The sequence below is a fragment of the Lathamus discolor genome, chromosome 21, assembly GCF_037157495.1.
Source record: "Lathamus discolor isolate bLatDis1 chromosome 21, bLatDis1.hap1, whole genome shotgun sequence".
Taxonomy (NCBI): Eukaryota; Metazoa; Chordata; class Aves; order Psittaciformes; family Psittacidae; genus Lathamus; species Lathamus discolor.
This window is the reverse complement of record NC_088904.1, coordinates 2,197,588-2,224,005: the sequence shown is the minus strand read 5'-3', so window position 1 is coordinate 2,224,005 and position 26,418 is coordinate 2,197,588. Positions and strand designations below refer to the sequence as shown.

The following is a 26,418-nucleotide window of genomic DNA, read 5'->3' as shown; positions in this document are numbered from 1 at the left end:
GCAGTGATATCATCTCGACTCCCTGAGGTCAAGAGCAGTCCTGCCCTGCCTGTGTCTCTGTGCTTCTGTAACAACAGTCCAGGTCAGCAGCTGAATTAGACCTTCAGAGCTGGGTGAAGGGGTCTGAACCTTCACATGCAGGACACATAATCCCTGTCAGAATAGATGGGTGCTTGCGCCTGGAGCAGCAGGGGGTACAGGAGGGATGTCTGGAAGGACATACGGATGGTTGGAAGGAAAGAATCATAGAATCACAGAATGCTTTGGGTTGGAAGGGTCCTTAAAGATCGTCCAGTTCCTACCCCTTCCTACAGGCAGCCACAGCTTCTCTGGGCACCCTGTGCCAGCGCCTCAGCACCCTCACAGGGAAGAGCTTCTGCCTAAGAGCTCAGCTCAGTCTCCCCTCGGACAGGTTCAAGCCATTCCCCTTGGCCTGTCCCTACAGGTCCTTGTCCCAAGCCCCTCTCCAGGTTCCCTGCAGCCCCTTTAGGCACTGGAGCTGCTCTCAGGTCTCCCCTTCAGGAGCCTTCTCTTCTCCAGGCTGCCCCAGCCCAGCTCTCTCAGCCTGGCTCCAGAGCAGAGCTGCTCCAGCCCTCGCAGCATCTCCATGGCCTCCTCTGGACTCCCTCCAGCTGCTCCACATCCCTTTGTGTTGAGGTCTCACGAAAGCAAAAGATGCAGAGAGGACAACAGGGACAGTGGAAGGAACAGAGGGATGCACCCTCTGCAAGGACAGAGGATGGCGAAGGGCGATCTGGAAGGACAGACGGGATGAGGGCAGCTCTCTGGTGCTGCCAGCTGCATCCAGGACACCAGCTCTCCGGTGCCTGCCCAGACCCTGCTCAAGCAGAGGGGCAGCAGCCTGGGGAGAAGCCAAAGGCAAATCCAGGATTTGTTTGTGCATTTTTTCCTCCTTCCCTCTTACGGAGTGGATGAAAGTCATCAAATGGAAGTGGTGGAGACGGGAGCCTCCAAGCGGGAGCCGGCTTTGTTGGCGCTGTTTTCCTGCTCCGGTTCCCAGTGGTGGCCAGAGACATGTGCATCCTGGTGCATCCCCCATGAGCGAGCAAAAGGCCCCTCAGCCCTAGGTTTTCACCCTCCTGGGGTTGCAGCATCTGCTTTTCCTTCCCTCCCACCACACGTGTGGGACACAAACACCAGCTCCTCTTCTGCCTCTCAGATGTCTGAGCTAACCCAAAGTGACTCCGTGGCCACACCAGGCTTGGACAGCACCAGCGCATCCAGCCCATCTCTGTTAAATTCCCTGTGTCCCGATAACATCTTGCACATCTTGCTGGGCTGCGGGGTTTTCCTCTCGCAGGGACATGTCAAACCAGCGCCTTCACAGCATTCATCAAAACAAAGCAACAAATGGTTTTCACTGGGTTTGCTGCTGGGGGTGAGAGTTTTGGACACTTCCAGGGAGTGGCAGGGGACAAAGGCACAGGAGCCATCACCAGGAACACATTATGCTTAACCCATCGTGTGCCATCAGGATGCTTCCTCCCCACTCTCATCCCCATGGGGCCGCTGGGATGAGGGGTGCTGGATGGTCCTGCTCGCCACGCGGGTGTCCCCCAAGCCCACACCCTGCTCAGCATCCTTCGTGCTCTGAGTCCAGCTCACACACCGGTTTAAATGCATGTCGGGAGTAAGGAACAACCCCAATCAGCTCTGGGGCATCCACTGGTCCCATTCTACCTACCCACCCTATGTGGATTTCAGTGTTAGCCTTGCCCCTTTCAGCCTGGGTTTTGCAAAGACCCGAATGTCTGGGGAGTCTCACCTCCTGGAGAAGGTATTTGAACAGAGGAAGGTTCACCTCTGCACTTAAATGATGATATTCACTCTCTGGCCCAAGCTTGTCTCTTTTGGAGCTGCTGCTGCATCCCGTTGTGAGGGATATGGAGAAGATTTCACTTTTGCTGTCCTTGGTTTAGCTTTTCCTTGTATGTGGCTAATGATGTACAAACAGATGATTCCTTGATGCAACGGTTGGGAGTCGAGGCCAGGATCTGAGGGAAGGATCACCTTGAATCAACCCATATTGAATTGGTTTGGAAAATTCTTGGTAAAGAACTAAACTGAAAAGAAAACAAAATCAAAAATGACTTTGAATGAAGCCACGGTGAGTTTGGAAGTGGGGCACCTTTTCCAACTGAAATGTCCTTATATTTTAAACAAAGAATCAGAAGGACATATGTGATGGACATTATTTGCTGCAAGGGACCTCAGGTCACAGGCAGGAGACTGGCCCTGTCCTTTTCCCCCTTCTTCTGCTGGGGCAGAGCCCTGCAGCAGAGAATTGGCAGCTCCCAGGGGTGCAGTGGGTGCTGGTGAGCAGAGCTGGACCACCCTTCCAAACCCAAAGAGCTTCAAGGCTGGGATGGCGTTGTCCCTGCTCATTTACCACATCTCATCAAAACCCAGTCTCTGCCCCTGCTCAGCACTGCCCCAGAGTGAAGGGACTGGAGTCGTCATTAAACATCCACAGCGAGTCTCAGCCTGGGATAAGTGAGTGTTGGCCAGTATGGATCAGAAGCATCTTACCCATTGCAGTCAGTACTTTCTATTCCAGAAGTGCTGCATGAGCCATGGGCTGTTTTGAAGAGTTTTGGAGGTGAACACACCACTAAAACGGAGATCGTTATCCCGGAGCCCCTGGAATTGTAAGTGTTCTTATTGCTGCTTTCTCTCCTTTGCAGATATGACATTTGCATCTACAAGAACAAGCCGTGCGGCACGCTGGGTAGGTAGGATTTTGCTGCCCTTTTGGAAGCACTTCCCACCAGCACACACATCTTTGGGAGCATGGTGAGGGCAGCCTGGGCCATCCCCCTTTCCTACGGAGCAAGCTGAGGGAAGCATTTGCCCAACGCTACTGCAAGCACTGGCAGCAGAGCCAGGAACAGGCCAGTGGTTTCCAACCCTCTCCACTGCAGCCTCCTTGCTTCTGTAAACACTAAAAGCAGCAACCCAGAGGATGGATGGGCTCCGGAATGCTTCTCCATTATATCCCTGGGTCAGGTCCAGCCTGATGATTAAGAACCTCTTGCATCTAGGGCTGGTCCATAGCCTAGTGGAGGATTCCTGGCTTAGCAGAGAGAAATCAGACTTTTTTGTGATGACTATAAAGGGAGTTCTTTATTTAAACTGCGAGACGCAGACAGAGCCTGCAGCTCTCTCTGGCTGTACCTCCTAATTTGTCTTGCTCTGGTCTAGACGAAGCAGGCAGGGAGGGATTACTGCTCTGAATCACTGCAATGAAAGAGGAGAAGTTGGTGGATCTCTGACCCGATGTGGCTGCAGACGAGGTGCCTGGGAGGGAGGTTGAGGCTGGAGGTGCTGTGATGGCTCAAGTCATTCCTTTAACAGATGCTGTTCCTGCCCTGGCCCGGTGCAGCTGGCACAGCCGGTAGTGGTGGAGCAATGTATGGGCAGAGGGTTGGGAGAATCTGCTGCCACGATTCGAGGGGGATTTCTGCATGATCCAGCCATCCAGGTGGAGTCAGGCTGGATTCCTGGTCACAGGAATGACACCTGGCGGGGGTCAGCCGGAGCCAAACACACGTGGTCAGGCTGGATCCTGATTTAGTTGTCCAGGCTGCCCTAACTGAGTTGGGATGCGCAAGTGCTGGTGCAGCTGGTCTCGGGTTCCCCCACCACTAGTGCCAGTGTTGTGACAAGGACTGCTCCCTGCACACAGCCTGGGGGTTGGATATGAAATTCACAGGATTTTGACCCATTCTTTTCATTTCCAAACCTGCCATTGCTGACACAGTTGACAGTGCTGACATGTGCCCACAGCCCATAGGAGCCATGGGTCCATCCCAAAGCCCAGTGCAACCAGTGGGAAGAAACTTGTTGACAGTAGGTTATGCTCAGTGTTAGTGAGCACGAAGCACATTATTTAGTTCCCAGATAGCACCCATGTCCCCTCCAGATGCTTTGTGCTGACCCTACGTGACAGCTCTATCTGTTCCCCAGGCTTGGCCCCCGTTGGTGGGATGTGTGAACGAGAACGAAGCTGCAGCATCAATGAGGACATCGGCTTGGCCACAGCTTTCACCATTGCCCATGAGATTGGCCACACGTGAGTGCTGTGCTACAGGAATCCCTGGGAGTCACAGGGAAGGGCCCTTGTTGGTTTGTTCCTGCCAACAGGAGCTGGAAAATCCTTCCTATGGAGAATCCAGATGTGCTGAAAATGCAGCTGATCATCTCTCTATTGCCTTGATGGTGCTTTCAGGTTTGGCATGAATCACGATGGGGTCGGCAACAGCTGTGGCTCCCGTGGGCAAGAAACAGCCAAGCTCATGGCTGCTCACATCACCATGAAGACCAACCCATTTGTATGGTCCACGTGCAGCAGGGATTACATCACCAGCTTCCTGGAGTAAGGAATCCATCCCACCTTGCCCTTCCTTCTTCCCTGTAGCCAGTACCCACCTTCAACCTCTCACTTGTGAGGAGTGGGTGAAGCCCCCAAAGCACAGCCCATGCACCCTCTGTCTTGTCTCCCAGCACCTCATCCTGTCCCAAGAAGCATGGGGTTTCCTTCTTTAGAGACTTTCCCGTGCTTTGCTTGCCTGCTGAAGACACCAACCCCGTTTACCTTGCCGCTGTGAAACCTTTATTTAGGTTCCCCATTTCCAGACATTTCACAGATAAATCAATAGCTCCTGGAGGCACTGGGATGTTTTGGAAGTTCAGCAAGGAACTGCAGAGGAGAGGTGGTGTGGTGGGGAAGGAGGATCTGGAGACAGGACTGGGCCTGCAGAGTGTAGGCAGCCACTGAGGAGGACTTTTCATGTGTGATTGAGCAGCGTAGGAGAAAGGTTTTGGTTTTGTTATCCGAACCACCTTTAGGATTCAGGAGGAGAGATTTAGGCTCCTGTGTCCCAAAGTTCTGCTGTTACCACCTTGCCTGATTCATGTTCTCTGCAGCCTGGAAGCACTTCTCATCCAAGGTTCAGGCAGTTCAGGTTTCTATCACCAAAGGAGCAGTCAGGATTTATTCCGCTGAGGTTTTGGGTAGGACACAGGCACTACCTAATAGGATTGGGTGATGATTAAAAGGAGCAAGTATGTGGGGTCACTGTGGAGGGGAGTCCCCAGGGAATGAATACCAGCCCTCTCCCAGCAATGCTGCTGTTGTAACAGCCCCCGAGGGGCTGCCACCTACCCCCTGGTGCCGCAAAGCCTGTCCCAACCCGCGTGGCTCATCCCCAAACATCTGCAGCTCACGTCTGGCAGCAGCAGAACCTGCCCCCCTTAGCTCTTGACCCCTGGACGTGCACCGCAGCGAGGCACGTTGCATGGACAGCACTGGGAAAGCTGCCTTGTCCTCAGGTGACCCTGAGGCCTTGGCAGGGCTGGTGGAGTTTCATGTTCGTGTCAGCCCTCTCCACAGTTTGTGCTGGCCACCCCTGCCTGAGCACGGCCCCGGGAGCCTCTGCTGGGATGGGGAGTGCGAGACCCCGGCATTGGGGGAGTGGTGACAGGGGCCTTGATTTAGGGAGAGCTCAGAGAGCAGCGGGGAAGGAGGAGGGAAAGGCGTGCGCCTGCAGAACTTGGATGCTCCTACAAAGCTCTGGCATGCGGAAGGACAGGCTTGGAGAGCAGGGGCTGTCTGAGCTCCGCACCTCTGGCTGCTCTCTGCTGGGGCTCTGCAGCCATGGGGTGGGAGGGCAGCCCCTCTGCATCCCTGCTGCCGCATGAGGGTGCTGGGCACATGTTGGGACAGCCAGGGCCTGGCGAGAGCCTGCAAAACCCATCCAGATTTACCTTGGAACCAGCATGTGCTTCCCAGCTTGGGGGAACAACAGAAAGGCTCCAGAGCACTTTCCCAGCCATGGTTTTACCCAGTTATCCCCACCAAGCAGCCCCATGCGGAGCAGGGAGTGCCTGCTGCTGGTCCTCCACCGCGATGCTCTCCTACAAGACTTTCTGAGCTCTGATTCTCCTCTCTTGTTTCCAGCTCCGGGATGGGATTATGCCTGAACAACGCTCCTCCCAAGCAAGACTTTATCTACCCAACAGTGGCTCCAGGACAGGCCTATGATGCAGACGAGCAGTGCCGTTTCCAGTACGGAGTTAAATCTCGCCAGTGTAAATACGGGGTAGAGAGCCTTCCTGCTTTACTATCGGTTCCCAGGGGGTGGAGGACGGGGTACAAGGGCAAAGGGCCCTGTGGGCCGTTCCTCTGCTGCCCACATCGCTTTGCTGTCCTGCTTCAGACGAAGGGCTCTGGCATGTTCCCTGTGAGCTTTTTGCCTTGCTTCCCTTGGGAGAGGCTGGAGGAGGTTGTTTCCCACCCACGAGGGTTGACCGCAGCTCCCTTTCAGTCAGATTAGTCCCACCTTGGCTGCTGCTGGTCCCCAGGGGTTGCAGCTGGAAGCAGGCTGCAGTCCCTTCATCCACACTCCCCTCTCAGCAGGGCTTTGCACACAGATGTGTTTTTCCTACTCCTCACTAGAAGTCATTCTGCTGCTCACACAAAACTAGGAGGAGAAACGTCTTTCTTCCAGGTGAGGTGGGTCGGTGTGCTGTAGATACGTCTGAGCTGCCCACCTAAGCCACTCCTGCCATCACGCTGCCATTCCCTGATCTTTCAATCCAAGAAACCACTGAAAGGAAAGGTTGTTTGGGGAGAAAAGAGTCTTCTTGGATCTCAGCCTGGCATTTTGCTGTTCTTAATGTACGGGGCATTGCCAACCAGCTGGGCATAGTGTTATGGGGAGATGCACGAGCAGCTCTGTTGTCTGATGGACATGCATGTATGTGTACCCGTGTCAGTCAGGCCCTGTGAAGGAGGAAACACCTCAGACCAGGGTTTAGTTTCTCTTGCAGCCATGTAGATGCAAGCCCAGTGCTGCCATTGCGTTGACCAGAGGTGAACACTCTGAACGTTCATCTGTTTAGTGCGATTAAACCCTGACCCACCTCCTGGTGGTCTCCCCAGCTCATCTTGGTCAACAAAGGACAAAGTTTGGCTCTCCCTGTCTTTTAGCATGGCCAAAGGGCCCACTGGACATGGGGATGTCCAGAGCAGCAGCAAACTGGGTCTGAATAACGTGGCTGTGGTAGCTGATGTCAGGTGCTCCTGCCTGCAGCCCCTGTCCCTCCTCAGCCGAGGCAGGGGCTGTGGAATGGAAACTTTCCACGTTTACATGCCTGTTTCCCAGCTAATTTTTAACTCGGGCAGACGCTTCCTGTGTATATACAAGGATCTCAAAAGCACAAGATGTCCTTGTGATGACCCTTCTGGGAGAAGCCCAAAGGGTGGAAGGGCTCAAGGGCATGCAGATAAATCTGGGTAAATGTGCAAGTCCACCCATCCTGTGCCCCATATAAGCAAACTCCAGGGACATGGCACAAACACGGCAGCATCCCTTCCTCCGTGCCAGTGCAGAGCAAGATGGTTAATAGGTACAGCGAGGACAGAGCAAACAGATGTCACTGATTGAAGCTGGGAAGTCCTTTCCCTTGGTGACACAAAGAGACTACACAGGAACTCCTACATCCCAATTGACTGGTTTGGGTTGGAAGGGACCTTAAAGCTCCTCCAGCTCCAACCCCTGCCACGGGCAGGGACCCCTTCCACTGGAGCAGCTTGCTCCAAGCCCCTGTGTCCAACCTGGCCTTGAGCACTGCCAGGGATGGGGCACAGCTCAGGAGACCAAGTGCAGGAGGGTGTTGAAGTGTTTGCATGTGTTGAAGTCCAGCCTGGTTGATTCAGTGGCAGAGCAGGTTCACAGGGCCTGGACTTTCTGCTTTAGCAGCTGTGACTACGGCAGAGTCTCTGCCATGGACCTAACTTCTGGGTAGCTTCTGGAAACAGTGGAAATGGTCAAAGGAAGCTTTTTGTTTGCTGGTGCTCTGAGGCTGAAGCTCAGGATCTGCAGCTCAAGAAGCCTCCTGGAAAGAGGTGTAAAGTCCTCAGCCCAGCATCACTCAGTGGACCTGGCTGCACCAAGCAGAAACAGAGAGAAGTGCCCACTTCTGGAGCTACTTGAGGGCTAGCTCAGGATCTGGCATTATTGTGATTGTTCTGAAGACAGCTCTGAATCTTCCAGAGGCCTCTTCCCTTTAGCAGTGTTCTGCTGCCTGGAGATTGCCAGTACTAAGGTAGTCACGCTGTGACCTGCCGTGCATTCCTGCAGCAGGAGATGGCAGATGTGCCATGCTGATGCTCCCGGGGAGTCCCAGCTTCCCACAGAGGCAGATCCGGATCCATGTGGCAGATCTGGAGCCACGTGGCGTAGGGATGCTCATGGCAGGTGGTAGGAATGGGTCCTTGTGCTCAGCATCCACTGCACAGTGCCACAACAGAGAGCATCCCTCAGCCCTGGGGAGAGGGCTCCGGTGGAGCACAGCAGGATTAGCTCGGTCCTCACTGGGATGTCCGAGGAGATGTGTCCTCTGTGGCACACAGCCCAGGTTGGTGGGGGCTCTGGCACCTGAATGCTGTGGAACCTCCAAATCCCAAGAGATCAGAGGTTTTCCAGCCCAGGCTTAGTCCAGAGAAGGGGAATGAGCTGTCAGCGGCCTTGGGGTGACTGCAGCTGGCAACACCACACAAGATTTGATCTCATTTACCCCCCACCATGCTGGAACTGCTCCTGTCCCTGTGCCCCAGCCCAGCACCAGCGTGCTGCTGCCCTGGCCTCACAGCCCCCAGCACCAGTGAATCCTGATCTCAGCTTTGTTTCTTTGTCTCTTTCTTCCTCTCCCCCCCCAACTCTTTCCCCCAATTTCTCTCTCTTTCCAGGAAGTCTGCAGTGAGTTATGGTGTCTGAGCAAAAGCAACCGCTGCATAACCAACAGCATCCCTGCTGCTGAGGGGACCATATGCCAAACCAACACCATTGAAAAGGGGGTAAGGAAGCCCGGGGCACCGTAGCGAGATGACAAGGAGTGGCTGAATTGCTCTTCCAGTGATAAGTGGGATTATTGTTTGCATTGGTAAGCACAGGGTTGATTTAAGAGCACCCACCAGCCTGTCCTTCCCTGCATCCCACAGCCTGGAGCCACCCCACCATCCCCATTGGCACGGAGAGAGGCTGGGATGCTCCAAGGAGCCCAGGGATCCGTAATCACCCTGAAGTACAGATCATCCAGCATGTTGCTGGAAATGCAGATGAAGTCCCTGCTCCAGCGAGCTCCTGGGGGCACAACACAGTGACCCCAAGCAATGCTGTGTGCTTTGGATGAGCGTCTTGTTCACAGAACCATTAGGGTTAGAAGGGACCTCTGGAGATCATCCTGTCCAACCCCCTGCCAAGGCAGGGCCACTGGCTTCTGTTGGGTGGTGGCTGTGTCCTCATCCCAATCTCCTGGTTGTTTCCTCTTCCCGAATCCCCTGTGGTTGTTACGGCTTCATCTCTCCTACCCCAAGAACCCACAGTGGGTGACTTCAGGCCTGGATCTGGTGGTAGTCTCTCAGGCAGTGCCTTGCCACCTCTTTCCCTGCCTGTTTTGGTTTTCTTTTCTCTCTGTTTCATTTCCATTAGCCAAGCACTTGTTACACAGGTTACGGCCAGCGCATCCTGTGAGGGTGCCTTTCATTACACATCCTCCCTCCCTCCCTCCCTGCCCCCAGCTCCTATTTGGTCTCATAGTTATGCCCATGCTTGCTGCAGTGCAGCGAGCCAGGGTCTGCTCCCAGCAGCCAGGGTGCAAGGGTAGATCCTAACACCGATGCTCTCAACAGCCCTGAGTGCAGAAGCAGAAGCCCCAGTTACCTCCAGTCTGGAGCAACAGCAGGATGAGCCTGCACAGCATGGGATCCCACCTTTGGAAAGGCGCTGTTGTGCTAGGAGGTGGCTCTACGAGTGTCCTGGGAGGCCATGGATCATTTTCCCTGCTGGTTGTGCTCAGAAGGAGCCGGGAGAGGCCATGCCAGCAGCTCCAGGCTGGGTTATCAGCCCCTGGAAGGAGCACGCAGCGGTTCCTTCCTTCCTGGGATTATCTCAGTCCCCGAGGCGTGGTGTCCGGCACAGTGCCCAGAGAACGGCAGCCGGGCTGGCACTGTCCCGCTCCTTGCATCACTGGTGGCTCCAGGGGGTGCAGGATGCTTTCCAGCTCCAAGGGAAATAGTTTATAGGCAAGTTCCTCTGAGCATCTGTCACCCAATAGGATGGGGACGGGCGGATTCTTTAAGGCAGAACAGTGACACAACCATGGTTTTATTACAATCAAAACTCGATGTTAACCTGGACCCTTTGCAGAGCAGGATGTTTTAATTCACTAACCACAGCTTCAGCTCCCAGTACACGTACAAAACTCACTCCATCCTGCGAGGGAGCATCTGGCGGAGGAGGTTTCCATGCTCCCCAGGGATCCTGGCCCTGCTGCCCAGGCCCAAGTCCCATGAGACTTGCTGCCACGTACTATTGCAGGCAGCGAATTGTGTGCTCTTACATGTCTCTGTCCACAACCTGTGTCACCCTGGTGCCTGGGACCCCTTCAGAGCAGAAGTGGGGATGTGACCCCCTTTGCTGTGGCTGCCTGCCCCGCAGGATGGTGCACAGGCGGTTTGGAGTGGGGGCATCCCTGTGAACCCCAAGTCTGCGGCATGTGCAAAAGGTGACAGTGTGACTCGGAGGAGAGGGTGCCTGCAGAGAGACAAATGCGCCCTGCAGTGGAGTTCAACCCAGCCCGCAGCCCTGAACTGGCTGCTGTGTCTGGTGGAGGCTGTGGGAGGAGATGCCTGTGCTCAAGGGGGTTAAAGCTCTGTCTTCCTACAGTGGTGCTACAAGAGGGAGTGCGTGCCTTTTGGCACCCGGCCGGAGGGCGTGGATGGTGCCTGGGGAGCCTGGTCATCCTGGGGGGAGTGCAGCAGGACGTGCGGTGGAGGTGTATCGTCATCCGTTCGCCACTGTGACAGCCCCCGGTAGGTGTGCACGTGTGTGGCCATCGCTGTCGGGTCAGTGGGAGAGGCAGCAGCCAGGTTCCTGCTTTCCCAGCAGCTCGTTACTCTTGCTTTGCTGTTGGTCTGCAGCCACCGGGTTGTACAGCTCCAGTGTGCGCTTGCAGCTGAGCCCATGAGGTCTGCTCAGGACCTGCACTTTGGCAATAGCCCCGCCGTGCAGGATCCATCCTTGCAGAGGGGCCGGGCTGGGAAAAGCCAGGGTGCTCCTGCAGACTCAAACAGCTGCTGCCACAAAACCAGCTCCGTTCCCTAAGCTTCCGTCTCATTCCCGGTTTGCCAGGCCCACGATCGGGGGAAAGTACTGCCTGGGAGAGCGGAAGCGGTACCGGTCCTGCAACACCGATGTGAGTACTGCCAGGCTCGCATTGAGGAGGAGTGGGGCTTTGCCTGTGGGGCAGGAATGAGCCCTTTCCGCAGGGATACAGGGCATTATGGAACCCATGGGAGGAGGCAGCCGATGGGGTGCGCCGCACAGTGCCGGCGGCAATCCCGCACTGGGGAAATCCAAGCAGGACCACGCACGCCTTCGCGAGGCTCACAGGGAGGCTGGGCGGGATGTACCTCCAGGGCTGCGGCATCGAGAAGGGGCCCAAAGAGATAACAAGGGAAAGGAGGAGAGATCAGAGGCTTCCAGCACTGACAGGACAGCGATTGCCTCTCGCAGTGCAGGCCTGGTCAGGTGAGAGCAGCTCACAAAATGCAGTGTAGCACCCTGCTCCCAAGGCTGAGGGTTAAACCATAAAGGGAGCAAGGAAATTGCTGCAGGGAAGCTCAATGGAGCTTTGAACCGGGGAAACAGCAGCTTTAACATCCACAGGCTGGTGGTGAAGAAAATAGATGGCTCCCCACTGCTTATCCTGGGTTTTGCCCACTGTTTGCCCACTGTTACCCTGGCTTTTAAAGGAGCCTTGGGTGATGTGGTCTAGTGTGAGGCATCCCTGCCCATGGCAAGGGGGTTGGAACTAAATGATCTTAAGGTCCTTTCCAACCCTAACTATTCTGATTCCGACTGCTCACAAGAGCAAGTGTTGCATCAGCAGCTGCGGAAAGGGCTCATGCCGTTAGTCGTCACACAGTGTCTAGCTTTGCAGGAGGGATGCTCCTGCCGTACTGCAGCAGTGTCCAGTTGTCAGGGTTGGTGTGTCCACCTCCTCAAAGGGTTGGTGTTAGCCGCAGCCCCTGCCCTCCCCGCAGCAGAGGCAGGCTGCTCACGCAGGGCACTGATGGCCGGTTGTGTGGCTGCAGGACTGCCCACCGGGCTCCCAGGACTTCCGAGAGCTCCAGTGTGCCGAGTTCGACAATGTCCCCTTCCGAGGGAAGTACTACACCTGGAAGACGTACCGCGGAGGTGAGTGCCGCGCCGTGCTCTCCTCTACCCTCTACAGGGACAGGGTCTCCTGGTCCAAGAGGTCTGGTGGGCAGTCACCATCTCTGCCAGCCCAGGATGCCCGCTCTGTGTGCCTGGGTGTGCTGCCTCTCCCCATCACACAACTATGGATCAATGAGCATCCCTCCACGTGGCTGGCCCTGCTGCTTGCCCATAACCGTCTTGCTGTGCCCCATGGCCTGGGTCATATATCTCTTTTACAAGTCCCTGCCAGAAACAATTCCAGCAGCACCAGAGCTGTTCAGCTGCTTGTATAGAATCATAGAATCAGCAAGGTGGCAGTGGGGGTTGGAGCTGAATGATCTTTAAGGTCCCTTCCAACCCAACCCATTCTATGATTCTAAGGTTGGAAAAGACCTTCAAGAGCATCAAGTCAAACCGTTCCCCCAGCACTGCCAAGGCCACCACTGCCCCATGGCACTGAGGCCTCGTCTCCACAGGGTGTGAACACTTGCAGGGCCGGTGCCTGCAGCCCTGCCCTGGGCAGCCTGTTCCAATGCCTGAGCACCCTTTGGGGCAGGATTTGTTCCTAATATCCTCAGGTCTGTTTCCTTAAGTGCTGAGGGAGCAGAGGAAGACAAACAATAGAAGGGAGTTGTTAGTGTCTGGTACCTGATGGGGAGAAGAAGGCAGAAGGGATGGGAACTGATGGATGCTCCAAAGAGCATCCTGTGTCCTGCAGAAGGGTCTAGCGAGGAGAGGGGGCAGGAGGAGGCCTCTGTGACAGAAATCTCTTCATAATGAGAAAGAGCAGCACATCTCCTTCGTGTAGTTAATGAACTTGACTGGGGAAATCCTTCTCAGCTGTGTAAATAAGCACGGTTCCCAGCGGGGCTCCTGCAGCTGGAGCAGATGTGCTGAGGCTGCAGGGGATGGATCAATAGAAATGTAATAAAAGTGCAAAGCAGTCACACAAAGAGCTCAATGGATGCCAAGGTGGAAGACAACCCCCAGGCTGGATCTGCCCTTGCTCAGACCTCTCTATTCCCCAAGCGTGGCCCGGTGCTTTGAGACCAGGGGACGGTTGCCCGGTTGAGCATTGGCGCTTGAATTGTAGCTTGGCTCTGACATGGATTTTTGCTTTGGCTTTCAAAAAGCACCTTCCTCCCTCTCTGCTTCGGGTTTCTCTTCCATGAAATAAGATGATGAAACCTGTCCCCTTCCCAGGAGGCTGTGAGCATTGACACAATTGTGTCTCGAAGGGATTCAGGAGCCCTCTGACTCCGCTTTCCAGGTTGGCGGTGGGTATTGGTCACGAGGAGCTGTGTTGTTTAGCGGTTCTGGTTAGGTTATTCAGTGTCAAAGGGTATCACTGTCCTCCTGTGCACTGATCCAGGTAGGGAAACTGAGGCACGTTCACACAAGTAGAGAGGTGCTGGAGGCTGCAGCTCCTCAGCCTGGCCAGGAGAATGCTCTGGAGAAATCCCAGCACCACCAGCCAGGATTAGCAGGGTCAGCTCTTCATGGCATGGGCTGTCCACACTGGACCCAGTTGGGACTGGGGAGGTGGGAAGGTGTCAGCACCGTTCCCCTCCACCTATGAACTTCTTTGCCCAAGCCTGGGCACTCGGTCAGGGTTGGGGGCACCCGGCTGCAGCCGTTCAATACATGAAGGGGGCTTATGGGAAAGAGGGAGAGACTTTTTACCAAGGCCTGCAGCAACAGGGCAAGGGGTGACAGTGCTAAGAGCAAAGAGGGTGGGTTTAGAGGGGACATAAGGAAGAAACAGTGAGGGTACTTGAGGCCCTGGCACAGGGTGCCCCAAGAAGCTGTGGCTGCTCCATCCCTGGCACAAGCAGCTCCCCAGAATCCATCCCTATTGTGTTCTAACCCTCCAGCTGGTGGCATATCTGCTCTTCAGGTTCCTTTTGGGCACGTGTCTGGGCTTTGGGAGCCATTCACCATCCTGGCTCTCTGCTGAACCTCTTACCCTGCTCAGCTCAGCCATTGCCTTCAGCACACACCTTTGAGCCCCCCTTGCAGAAAGGGATGGGACAAGAGGAACCGGCCTCAAGCTGCACCAGGGCAGGTTTAGATGGAGCTGAGGAACAATTCCTGCCCCAGAGGGTGCTCAGGCATTGGAACAGGCTGCCCAGGGCAGGGCTGCAGGCACCGGCCCTGAGAGTGCTCACACACCATGGAGACGAGGCCTCAGTGCCATGGGGCAGGGGTGGCCTTGGCACTGCTGGGAATGGTTGGACTGGATGCTCTTGAAGGTCTTTTCCAACCCGGTTGATTCTGTGATCCTAAGTCGAGGTGGGTTTTGCATGGCGCTGGTAGGTCGTGGTTTTGCTGGTGGTGATTTATAATGGACACAGCCCCAGCCCGAAGCGCTGAGCTCAGCCAGCAGCAGATACCTCGTGGAATGCAGCTTGAGCTGTTTGTTTAGCTTGCTCTATTCAATTAGTTATTCATTTTGCTCTTGGCAGGTGCGAGAGCCAAGGGAGAGTGGAGCAGCTCATGGGGCTGGGAGAGGGCTGGGAAGGAGCAGGGGCTTGCAGCAAACACGAGACTGCTCCTCATAAATCATTATGTGCTTTAATTCCTCTATGGGACGGGGCAGGCAGGAGAAACAAACCAGCCTCTGAGGCACTGTGCAGCCAGCTGAAAATCAATCTGCGCTACTCTGCTCCTGTCCCTTTCCCTTTCCTTCTTTCCCCTTCCCTTCTCTAATGGAACCAGGGTTGGGAGAGAGCAGGAGCAGCCTGTGGCCGGGGTTAGCTGCCCACCAGGGAACTGCAGCAAGGCATTTGCGGTGCGCCTTGCTTTTCCTTGTAGCTGGAGACAAGGAAGAGAATAGGGAGCGTGCTTGGATAGCTCAGCAAGCCCATCTGAGAGCCCTGGAATGAAAGCCCAGAGGGTGGCTGGATGGAGCTGGGGCCGGGCTGTTCTCAGGGTCATGCCTGCACCGTCCCCCTTGGTGGCCCTGAAGAGCCCAGGGTGCTGCAGACGGTGCTGGCTCTCCAGAAGGAGGGTTGATATCCAACACCTTCTTTAGGGGCTTGCCCAGGCATCCAGCTCGACAGCATGCCTCCAGGCTGCTGAATTCCCCTCTCCTGTCTCCTCCTGTTCTTCCTGCTTTGCCCTTTCTTCGTTTGGTGCCCCCAGGCACATTGGGGCCGTCCCTCCCTCCATCTGCCCGTTCCATGCGCTCTGTTGAGTTGCAAGCTTTGCAGACTTCTGTTGCTCCCGATGTAGGTGCTGCCCAGCTCTGGCACAGAGCTCACAACTGCTGCTGGTGCCTGCAGGAGACCCTTGGGTCTCCTTGGGATGCCCAGGAAAGGCAGCAAATGCCGTGATCTGCACCAGCATTTGATCAAATCCAATGACAGGAGGCAGGAGACTGCTCTGCTCAGGTGTCTCCTTCCATAACCAGTCCCATGTCCGGCTCCCAGGCACCATAAGCCAATATCCAGATCAACAACCTCTGTTCCTTGTATGGTACTTTGGCAGGGGCTGTTGGGAAGCAGGTATTTTAGCTATAACTTGAGCATCCTTCTTTGTCCTCATGCTGCTGTCATCAACTTTGCTGTGAGTGACTCAGTGAAGCACCAGCCTTGAACAGAAGGAAGTGGTTGCTCTGGTCCAGTAGCCGAAAAACCTTGGGGAAGTTGCTTAAGAGCTGCTGCCTCCATTTCCCTGTCTGTAAAATGGGCACAAGGGTGTCAACAGCCCTTGTAAAGTGCCAGGGGACTCAGGAGTGGCCAACACCACACAAAACCAAGTCAGTTTGCTTCCTTCCCTGTCGCACACAGCCCGTGTTCCCCAGGCTGCGCAGAAGGATCAGTGTCTCCCCATGTGTCGATGCCCGGTTCAAGGGTCTTGGTGCTGATCAATAAGCAGGGTTCCTGCATCCCTCCGTGGGTCCCTCCGCTCAGCAGGGCCACCCTCCTGGGCACCTGGTGCTGTGCAGTGCACCAGGCGCAGGATGGAGGCCGGGGGAAGCCCAAGGATAACGCAGCCCTCATCCAGGTCTGGCTCCCCCCGTCTTTCCTCTCTGTCCTTGAGGGCATCCTTTGAACCTCTGCTTCTCTCCCAGGGGGTGTTAAAGCCTGTTCCCTCAACTGCCTGGCCGAGGGTTTCAACTTCTACACAGAGCGAGCGGCGGCCGTGGTGGACGGGACGCCGTGCAGGCAGGACTCCAACGACATCTGCGTCAATGGGGAGTGCAAGGTGCTGGGACACGCTCGGGATGGGGATGCAAAGGCAGATCCTCGGGCAGGAGAGTGCTGCCCTCCCCATGCCTGCACAGCCATGGGCATCCTTCTGCCCGAGCACCCAGTTCATCCGTGGGAGCAGGAGCACCTCTGCTCTTGTGCCCATCCCTTCTCCATGCACTGCGTGTCACACTGCCCTGTATTAACAACGGGTCCCTGCATTTACAGCCCATGTAGACCCAGGCACTTGATATTTCCCTTGAAATGGGCTCTGGAAGGCTATAAATGTTAATTATAAGGAAGTGCTGTGGGAGTGGTGAATGTTGCCCAGCAAGCAGACAGGCTCCCTCCCTGGCTCTGTCTGTCTCCCTTCCTGTGTCTCTGGGATCTTTCTGCCTTTATGGGGCTGAATCTACTGTGGAACTAAAGGGGGATTGCGCCAGAGGCAGCCACAGCCATGCTGGTGACACACGTCCTAACCCACATGCTGTGGCAATAGGGCAGAGCTGGAGGCTTCCCATGGGCTCACCACCACAATGCTGGTGCTGCTCAGACGTGGCTCTCCTTGGGCAGCTCCATCAGCTCAACGCAGGCACCCTCACCTGTGCCTTATCCCACAGCCATGGGTTTCCTGCTTGTCCCCCCACCCCAGCCTTGGAGAGAGGCCCCCCTGGGCTGTCCCTGGAGAGTGGGGACAGAAAGATGGGCTTGGGCAGAGGGGATGCTCCCGTACCTGGCGTACAGTGCAGTGGAGGGGATTGAGATGGAGCCCAGGGATGGGCTCCTAGGATGCTGCAGGCCAGCTCCGGGGAGGACAAGCCCCACCACCACCACCATAATGGCTGATTCCCTGCTGCTCCTCCCTCCAGCACGTGGGCTGTGATCGTGTCCTGGGCTCTGACTCAAAGGAGGACAAGTGTCGCGTGTGTGGTGGAGATGGCAGCTCCTGTGAGACCATTGAGGGTGTCTTCAACCAGTCCCTGCCGGAGGGAGGTAGGGAGCAAGCAGTCGGTGTCAGTCACCCTTGAGTCCCTCCTCAGCTTCACCTGCTCCTGGGGACATGCGGGACAGGCAGGGGCATATCCCAGAGAAACACCCCAAAGGATAGGACCAGGCTGCAAGCAGGGAGCAAACCACCAACCGAGCCATGGCCCAGACGCTGCTGGCGCCCAGGTTCCTAACACAGAGCACCAAGTCCCTTCCCTCCTCCCCAGCTCATGCTGCCCTCAAGCCAGGCTGTGGAGATGCCCATGGAAATCCCAGCTTCACAGCACCTACCCAGCAAGGCAGGTCCCATCACAAGAGCTTGCACTGCAAAGCAAGAAAGCCACTGTCCTGGTGCCATGATGCTTTTTCTTTTCAGCTGCAGTAGGTGGCTGAACAAACCCCTTTGCACTGCCAGCACCTCGGTTTAACCCATGGGTCACAGTGGGGCTTCACACTCTCATCGCACCCAGGGCAGGGTTGGCTCCGGGCTCGGAGGCTGAGCATCACTGCTCACTGGGTTGTCTCACAGGTTACGAGGAGGTGATCCAGATTCCCAAAGGCTCTGTCCACATCGACATCCGGGAGCTGAACCTCTCCATCAACTACCTAGGTGAGCTGGGGCTGGGGGATGCTGAAATCCCAGCCAGACACCCCTTGGTCCTGCCATTTCCCTGTGCTTAATAAGGGGTGGGAAAGGCTTAGCACGGAAAAACTCCCATTGCAGCAGGGGATGGGGCTGGGGGTCCCAGCTTGGGGTTTGGGACTGAGGAAGGCAGCAGGACCTGCTGGCAGGGCACCCTGTCCCAGCGTGTCCCAGGCCCTCGCAGTCTTGCTGTGGCCGTGCCTCCATCCTGCACTCGATGTCCAGCAGTGTAACCCTGAGCAAACCCCACACCCCGTGTTCCTGGCGCTGCCTATGGCTCCCTGGCATCCCCCCTCCGCCAGCATGTTGGGCTGGGGATTAAAAATAGACCTGCTCACATTTTCCTTGGGCTTAATTTTCCAGCCAGACTCTGGCTCGTTTTCACAACGGGCTCTTTTCTTTCCCCACGTCTTCCCTTTGTGTCCTCCAGGCGATGGGCAGTGCTTGCAGAGGGGTGGGCTGGGTGCGCACTGCTGGCCTGATGCCGGGTGCCTCCGCAGCAGCTCTTCAGGAGCAGGAGCCTGCCTGGATGTGGGAGGTCACAGCGGGGCTCTCCTGGCAGCATCCCTCCAGGCGAGCTCCCTTTGCTGTGTTTGGAGATGCCCACATCCCTCCCTGCCCAGTCCATGCATACTGGGGACTCCTTTTCTCCATCCACACTGGATCTGGGTGCACTGGCTCAAGCTCATAGCACTGCCACCAGTCCCTCCCACTCTGGGATCTGTCCCTGCACACCAATGGGAGCAGAGGGAGCATCCTCCATCCTCACCACTGCGAAGCATCCTCCCCGCCGCACAGCATCATGGCAATGAGGTCGCTGCCAGCAGGCAGGGCAGGAGTGACACAGAGCTGGGGTGGGCAGCAGCGGGGGTTGGTGGCAGGGAGCGAGCCGGGAGAGCGGGGGAATGCGAGCGGGAAGCAGGAACGAGCCGATCCCCCTCTAGCGACTCGCTTGGGGAACGGCAGCCGGGCTCCGGCGGCCCGGCCCCCTCCAGCAGCACAGGCTGAACAGGGGGATTGGATTCGTGATGGTGGCCGATGTGTCCCCATCACTGGCTTCATGATGGGTGGCCCTGTGTCCCCATCACCACCTCGGGCAGCTGACTGAGCTCCCCATAGCATCACCCTTCCACAGGATGAGACAAGGTGGCGGGGACATGAGTCCCACTTCTGCAAAGTGACTTCCTGGGCAACCCTGATGCAGGCACATCCTTTATTTGCCCCATCTATTCCCTCCGTGTAAAATGGGGCTGACGATATTCACCCTCTGCTGTAGCAGTACTCTGGGCCCAAGCTGAAGCTGGGTGGGTTCAGCCCGTCTGCCAACCCTTGCTCCCCTTGTCCTCACAGCGCTGAGAGGGGAGAACGGTGACTATTACATCAATGGGAAGCTCTCCATCGACCCACCACGGCGCTTTGACATCGCAGGCACAACATTCCACTACAGGAGATCCCCAGATGAGCCTGAGTCCCTGGAGGCCTTGGGACCCACCAACGTCACCCTCTTTGTCATGGTTGGTAACGTGCTTCCCTCATACCCCCACCTGGTATGGACCTTGCTATGACTACATGGGATTGGAGCTAATCAACCCATGTGCTTCCTATCTAGAGTAAAGAGGCACAGAAATCAGAGGTAAATAGGGCTAACTTCTCAGGTCTCCCTGAGAAAGCCAGGCTTTGGAATGATTCAGTCTTCAAGTGCATGGGAAATTGCTCTCTGATCAGGTCACCATCACTGGTGACTGCTGTGTCAATGCTGGAAAGGGCTGGAAAGGGAAGGAGGGGAAATTTCAGCTGCACTGGATTTTCGAGAGGGTGCTGAGGCTGTGGGACACTATCAGGATGCTCGCAATCATGCTGGGCTTCGGGGGCACTGATGCCTTTGTGATGACTTTCTCTACAGGTCCTCGTACGGACAGAGCTGCAGGGGATCCGGTACAAGTTCAACGCCCCCATTGGCAGGGATGCCTCCAACCAGTATTCCTGGCACTACACCCCGTGGACAAAATGCTCAGTGCTGTGTGCTGGGGGTGAGGTTTGACCCCGTGTCAGCCTGGGGGGCTCGGGTGCAGTGACAAGTGGCTGCTCTGTCACATTGCCCATATGGGGGCAGAGCACTGCAGCCTGGCTCAGCTCTGGCCTCAGGACCCTCCTCTCTTTCCCCCTTACCTCTCTGTCTTGACAGGCAGCCAGATCCAATCTGTGGTGTGCAGGAAGCTTTCCGATGGCTCAACTGTCTCCAACCACTTCTGTAGCCCTGAAGCCAAAACGCCCGAGCGGCAGCGGCCGTGCAACGTGGAACCATGCCCTCCGGCGTGAGTACCATGGCTTGGAGGGATGCTGGGTGGAAAAGCCAGTGTTGGAGGAGGGTGAAATTCCCCCCTTGCCGCTATCCTCAAGTCAGAGTCCCCTGCGCAGTACCCAGGGATGATGCTACCTGGCTGGAGCAGCAATGTGGGGAAGGAGGAGGGCAGTTTTCCCCTCTGTGTCCCATCACAGGCACAATACCTGCACATCCCAAGTGCATCACTGCAGGGAAAGGGCAGTGGACATACGAGGAGCAGAAACCTGTGTCCATCTCAGTGCTTTGTGCATGAGGCTACACCATGCACGAGGCTACACCGTGCCTTGCTGGTGAAAGATGCACTGAGCACATGGTGTGATGGCTGAGGATGGTCTCTGTAGGTGACCTCCTTCCTGTGCTGCTGGGGTGCTTGCAGAAAGGAGCCCTCCCCATCTGGTCCTTTGGTGCAAAGCAGATGCTCTGTGCACTCCTTCCGAAGTTGTCCCAGCCTCAACTTTGCTGGTTCTTGCCCCTCTCTTGAAGGGGAAAGGGAGATGTGAGAACCGTGGTTCAACCAGAGCTGCCTGGGAGGCTGGAGCAGGAATAGGGCTGGAGGAGGAATAGGAGTATGGGGACAAGCACGTCCCCAGTGTGCCCCTCACAAGATTCTCTGTTGTACCCGTCCCCAGCTGGGTGATTGGGAACTGGTCCGAATGCAGCCGAAGCTGCAACGAAGGTGTCCGCACACGCAGCGTCTTCTGCAAGCGTAAGATCTCTGCCGCTGAGGAGAAGACCTTGGATGATGCTTCTTGCACCCATCCACGGCCAAAGATGCTGGAGCCTTGCAATAACCGGACGTGCCCTCCAGAGTGGGTTGCCCTGGACTGGTCTGAGGTGAGTGCAGAGTGTCAGCCCTCACCTCCCTGGTGCCGCTGGTCCTTCGGAAGACAGCATCAATCACTAGGTCAGAGCATTGGTGACAGCTACTGGCCACGGAGAGTGTAATGTGGGAAACGGTCCTGTAGGTCAGGAGAGAGGCAAGGTGGGAGCATTCGGGGGGAAGGCCAGTGCAGTGCTGCCTCTCTTTGCTCTTTGCTGCATGTGCTGTTGAAACAAGCCCAGAGGAGGCCAAGGAGATGCTGCGAGGGCTGGAGCAGCTCTGCTCTGGAGCCAGGCTGAGAGAGCTGGGCTGGGGCAGCCTGGAGAAGAGAAGGCTTCTGAAGGGGAGACCTGAGAGCAGCTCCAGTGCCTAAAGGGGCTGCAGGGAACCTGGAGAGGGGCTTGGGACAAGGGCCTGTAGGGACAGGCCAAGGGGAATGGCTTGAACCTGCCCGAGGGGAGACTGAGCTGAGCTCTTAGGCAGAAGCTCTTCCCTGGGAGGGTGCTGAGGCGCTGGCACAGGGTGCCCAGAGAAGCTGTGGCTGCCCCATCCCTGGCAGTGCTCAAGGCCAGGTTGGACACAGGGGCTTGGAGCATCCTGCTCCAGTGGAAGGGGTCCCTGCCCGGGGCAGGGGTTGGAGCTGGAAGAGCTTTAAGGTCCCTTCCAACACAACCCAGTCTGGGATGCTCCGGTTCTGCGATCCTGACCCCGTGTGTCCTCCCTTTGCAGTGCACCCCAAGCTGCGGGCCCGGTTTCCGCCACCGCATTGTCCTCTGCAAGAGCGGTGACCACAGCGCGACTCTGCCCCCCTCCCAGTGCCACGAAGGCTCCAAGCCCCCGAGCAGCATGCGGTGCAACCTGCGGCGCTGCCCACCTCCGCGCTGGGTCACCGGCGAGTGGGGAGAGGTAGGGACAAGCCTTCCGTGGGGTTACTGAAGGAGAAGGCTCTGCCTCCCCAGCCGTTCACATCCTAGTGCTCATGAGGCTTTTACCAACCAGCAGAACCCAATGTGGCCACCACAACTGTCTGGGGGCCAGCAGGCTCCATGGTGGTGTTCTTTGCCCCTCCTTAGCTCAGGAAGGCCACTGTGACGGTGACCCAAGTGCCACCCATCAGGAGTCTTCCCGGGAGACTCCTAGGCCTGGCAGGGCACCCATGGAAATCATTGGGGGTATCTGGGGGGCAGCAGGGCAATGAGGATGGGAGTGATGGGCTGCAGAGGTGGGGCTGCTGCTACAGCCCAGCCCGGTGGCACTGACAGTGCCCCCTTCCCCTAACACCCCTCAAACCCCAGGGTGACATCAGGGTGCAGATGGTTTCGGGCTGCATGGATTGATCCTTGCTGAGTCCTGGAGGATGGAACCAAGCTTTTCGGGACATGGGGCCACTGCTCCACTGTGCTGATGGGGGAAGGGATGGTGGCATCCAGTACCCTTTGCACCTCTAAGACCTGGCAGTGCTCTCTCCCCTCCCCGGGTTAGCAGAGCCGGGGTGACTGCTGCAGCTCCGTGCTGTGCTGTCTCCCGGCAGTGCTCTGCACAGTGTGGCCTTGGCCAGCAAAGAAGATCCGTCCAGTGCCTGGCTCATACTGGGCAGCCATCCAGCGACTGCATGGAGAGCCTGCAGCCTCCCGGCATGCAGCAGTGTGAGACCAAGTGTGAATCGGGACCTACAGACAACCCTGAAGGTGAGGGAGATGGGGCTGGCCTCGGGGGCTACGTGGTACAAGGACATGGGAGTCAGCACAGCCCACGATGGGCTCTTGGTGCTGCGCTGTGGGGTACGGCTCTCCATGGGGAGACCTGATGCTATCCCTTCTGGTCCCTGGCCAAACTGGCATGCTGTGACCCTGCTAAACGGAGTAGCTGCACCTTGGCAAGGAGAGGCTTTCAGTAGTGGGGTCCTTCAGCTTGTGCCTTCCTGGCAAAAAGCCCCCAGGAACTGGGCTTTCCGGGGTGCAAAATCTTGCTTAGCACTGGGTATGTCTCCCCTGGGGGCTCCTCACCCCCAAGGTAGCTGTAACCCTTCTTCCCTCTGTCACCCATCCAGAATGCAAGGATGTGAACAAGGTGGCCTACTGCCCGCTCGTCCTGAAGTTCAAGTTCTGCAGCCGGACCTACTTCCGACAGATGTGCTGTAAAACGTGCCAGGGGCACTAGGGACCCAGCGTGACCCCCGTGGGATAACTGGAAGGCAAAAGCTCTGCCGAAGGGCCACCAAGCCGTGCCCTTCCTTCTCCGTCCCGGCAACCTCCCCTGGGTCCAACACAGACACTGCTCGGAGCCAGCGTCACCCAAACCCGTCCCCTACAGACACGCACCCTTCGCCCCTGAGCTTCCCAATGGCAAGCTCCCAGTTAAATCACTGCCAGCCACCAGTGCGACACGAGCCGGCCGATGGGCGCTGGGAGAAGCTGGGCCCAGCGCAGCAGCGAGGACGTTACTTGAACTTCTGACTTGTTATTTATTAGTAGCAGACCCAGGTCCTGCAGCCACCCAAGAGGCACCGCTCACCCCGCTCCTGCCTCGTCCTGTTCCGTGCCCGTGTCCTGACGGCATCTGGTCTGCAGTGGAGCATCCCCGGGGAGGTCGCTGCCTGTCCCTTGGGAATCCCAGGGGAGACAAGGAGGAGGTTTGAGGTGCCGCAGGTGATGAGCGTGGCTTGTGGCTGCTGGGTGATGGATGAAGATGAACTGCGGTGGGGAATGGGGTTGGAGCACTTCGGTTTCCTTGGTTTGCATCCTGTCACCTTGGGGCATGCAGGAGGGGACAGAGAGCAGGTCACTCGGTGAGCAGAGTGGTGACACCAGTTTAACTGGGAGAGGCGGTTATTCAAACTCCCGCACTTGGATTGGGATGTCCCCCTAGTTTTCCTTAAAGCCCTTGTCACTATTATGACCATTTTTTATTGCAGAAACAACTCAAAGCATGACATGAGGTGAGGGCCAAGGCGTGCTTGGGGTTGCAGTCACTTAATGGCATCAAGGACACTCTGGCCTGCAAGAAGCGAAGCAAAGGAGGATGCAGGACAAGAACTGTCTTGGTCACAGTGTCCCCATTGCTGAGCCGTGACTCAGGACCAGTCTGCATGGTCCTGGCAGGTCTCTGCCCTGTGAACGCCAAGCCTCCATGGCTGCTTTGCCTCCAGAGGTGCTTTACTTCCAAAGGTGCTTTGCCTCCAAAAGGTGCTTTGCCTCCAAAGGCAGCCTCGCCACACGCTGCTGTGGCCTTGGGGTGCTGGTCCCAGTGCCAGCAGCTCCTCTGCCCTCAGGAGACCTCCAGTGATGGGAAGAGAACAGGCTTAGAATTCCTTCAGGTCATCTCCTGGCCCATGTCTTCTCCATGGGCCACCACAGCCTGTGGAGGACACTTGAGTTCCAAACTGACAACACATACGCTTTTTGTTAGCATTATTGTTATTCTTTTCAGGCCTTTCTGCATCTCAAAGAGGGGGAAGGCTTGTCCAAAGCCATGTTCTGTCCCCCTGGGGGGTCATCCATACGCTGTGGGGAGGTGGACAACCCTTTTTCCCCAGGACAAACCTCTCCACCCACCCAGTCCCCATGTGTTATCTCCCATCTGTATCTTCACCCGCTCGTCAGCCTCCCTGGTGCTCAGCAAAACCCTGTTTGGCTGCCGAGCGGGCCTTCCTTTGTCTTCCTTCCTGGTGCCATGCTCCGTTCTGACGTGTTGGGGAGGGGAGGGGGTGTTCTCACCTTTTTATATAGATATATATATAATGAAAAATGTTTAACATACTAACTCTGAGGAGGAGCGACGTAACGGCATGATTTATAATAAAGGAGTAGCTACGATCCCGGGCACAGCTTCTGGTCCCAGTCTTGTTTCTCGAGTGCTGAGCCTGGGCTCTGGGCAGCCCCACATCACGATGCTCCTTATGCTGACGGAGGGGTTTGGGCATCAGAGGAGGGTTTTCCCTGCAGCCCAAGTGACCGGAGCAGGTAGGAGAGGTGGAGATTGGCCCAGAACTGCTGCGTGGCACTTAGGAACAGGCTTCTGCTTGGCAGAGCTCTCATGGGTTGGCTGTGTGCTCCTGGGGTGCACAATACCCATATTGGTAGTGCTGGTTTGGGATTTTAGGGGTGGGTTGTTTGAAGAACGACATGTCTCAAACTCCATTGGTGCTTCCCTGTATCCTTTGGGAATCCCAAAGGTTTGTGCCATGTCTCGTGGCGCTGGAGAACCAGAGAACAGAATTTAACAGGGTCTGTAGCAATAGGCCAAGGGGAATGGCTTGAACCTGCCCGAGGGGAGCCTGAGCTGAGCTCTGAGGCAGAAGCTCTTCCCTGGGAGGGTGCTGAGGCGCTGGCACAGGGTGCCCAGAGAAGCTGTGGCTGCCCCATCCCTGGCAGTGCTCAAGGCCAGGTTGGACACAGGGGCTTGGAGCAAGCTGCTCCAGTGGAAGGGGTCCCTGCCCGTGGCAGGGGTTGGAGCTGGAGGAGCTTTAAGGTCCCTTCCAACCCAGTCTGGGATTCTAGGTTTCCTTTTGGCAGCTGGTTTCCTTTGCAAATCCGTCCTTTGCTATTCAACAGGAAAGGAAATCAAAGACTCGTTTACTCCCCCTTTTTCTTAGTACTGGTACGTAGATCTTGAATAACTGCTTCCTCTGTGAGGTTCAAGCCTCATAGCCTTCAAGCCAAGCATCCGCTAGCGCTGCCTGGCTGCCCCTGGAGGGGAGGCACATCAAAGTGTCCCCTTGGAAGGGGGGAGAGGTTGTCATAGAATCGTAGACTCATGGAATGGTTTGGGCTGGGAGGGACCTTCAAGGCTCATCCAGTTCCAACCCCCTGCAATGAGCAGGGACACATTCACCTAGATCAGGTTGCCCAGAGCCACATCCAGCCTGGCCTGGAACGTCTCCAGGGATGCTGCAGCCAGCACCTCTCTGGGCAGCCTGTGCCAGTGTTTCACCACCCTCACTGTAAAGAATTTCTTCCTCACATCCTGAATCCCCTTTTAGTTCAAAACCATCACCCCTCGTCCTGTCACAACAGGCCCTGCTAGGAAGTCTCTCCCTTCTTTCTTGTAGCCCCTTTAGGCACTGGAGCTGCTCTCAGGTCTCCCCTTCAGGAGCCTTCTCTTCTCCAGGCTGCCCCAGCCCAGCTCTCTCAGCCTGGCTCCAG

General features: G+C 56.6%; 1 protein-coding gene across 2 annotated transcripts in view; it reads left to right on the top strand.

The window, feature by feature from the left end:
- ADAMTS10 (ADAM metallopeptidase with thrombospondin type 1 motif 10) overlaps positions 1-25,100 on the top strand; it is a 67,641-nt gene extending 42,541 nt beyond the window's left edge. The window contains exons 10-27 of one of the 2 annotated variants that reach the window (XM_065658779.1): positions 2,706-2,749; positions 3,988-4,093; positions 4,250-4,396; positions 5,981-6,111; positions 8,778-8,881; positions 10,752-10,897; positions 11,217-11,280; positions 12,182-12,284; positions 16,363-16,496; positions 17,350-17,473; positions 17,997-18,077; positions 19,461-19,624; positions 20,014-20,140; positions 20,296-20,425; positions 21,084-21,288; positions 22,004-22,180; positions 22,806-22,962; positions 23,325-25,100. In XM_065658779.1, the coding sequence (XP_065514851.1) occupies positions 2,706-2,749; positions 3,988-4,093; positions 4,250-4,396; positions 5,981-6,111; positions 8,778-8,881; positions 10,752-10,897; positions 11,217-11,280; positions 12,182-12,284; positions 16,363-16,496; positions 17,350-17,473; positions 17,997-18,077; positions 19,461-19,624; positions 20,014-20,140; positions 20,296-20,425; positions 21,084-21,288; positions 22,004-22,180; positions 22,806-22,962; positions 23,325-23,434 (2,254 nt within the window). In that variant the 3' untranslated portion in view covers positions 23,435-25,100. Of the gene's footprint in view, positions 1-2,705; positions 2,750-3,987; positions 4,094-4,249; positions 4,397-5,980; positions 6,123-8,773; positions 8,882-10,751; positions 10,898-11,216; positions 11,281-12,181; positions 12,285-16,362; positions 16,497-17,349; positions 17,474-17,996; positions 18,078-19,460; positions 19,625-20,013; positions 20,141-20,295; positions 20,426-21,083; positions 21,289-22,003; positions 22,181-22,805; positions 22,963-23,324 lie in introns of both variants that reach the window. The other variant, XM_065658778.1, reaches the window with a different exon arrangement.
- Positions 25,101-26,418: the final 1,318 nt, after the last annotated feature.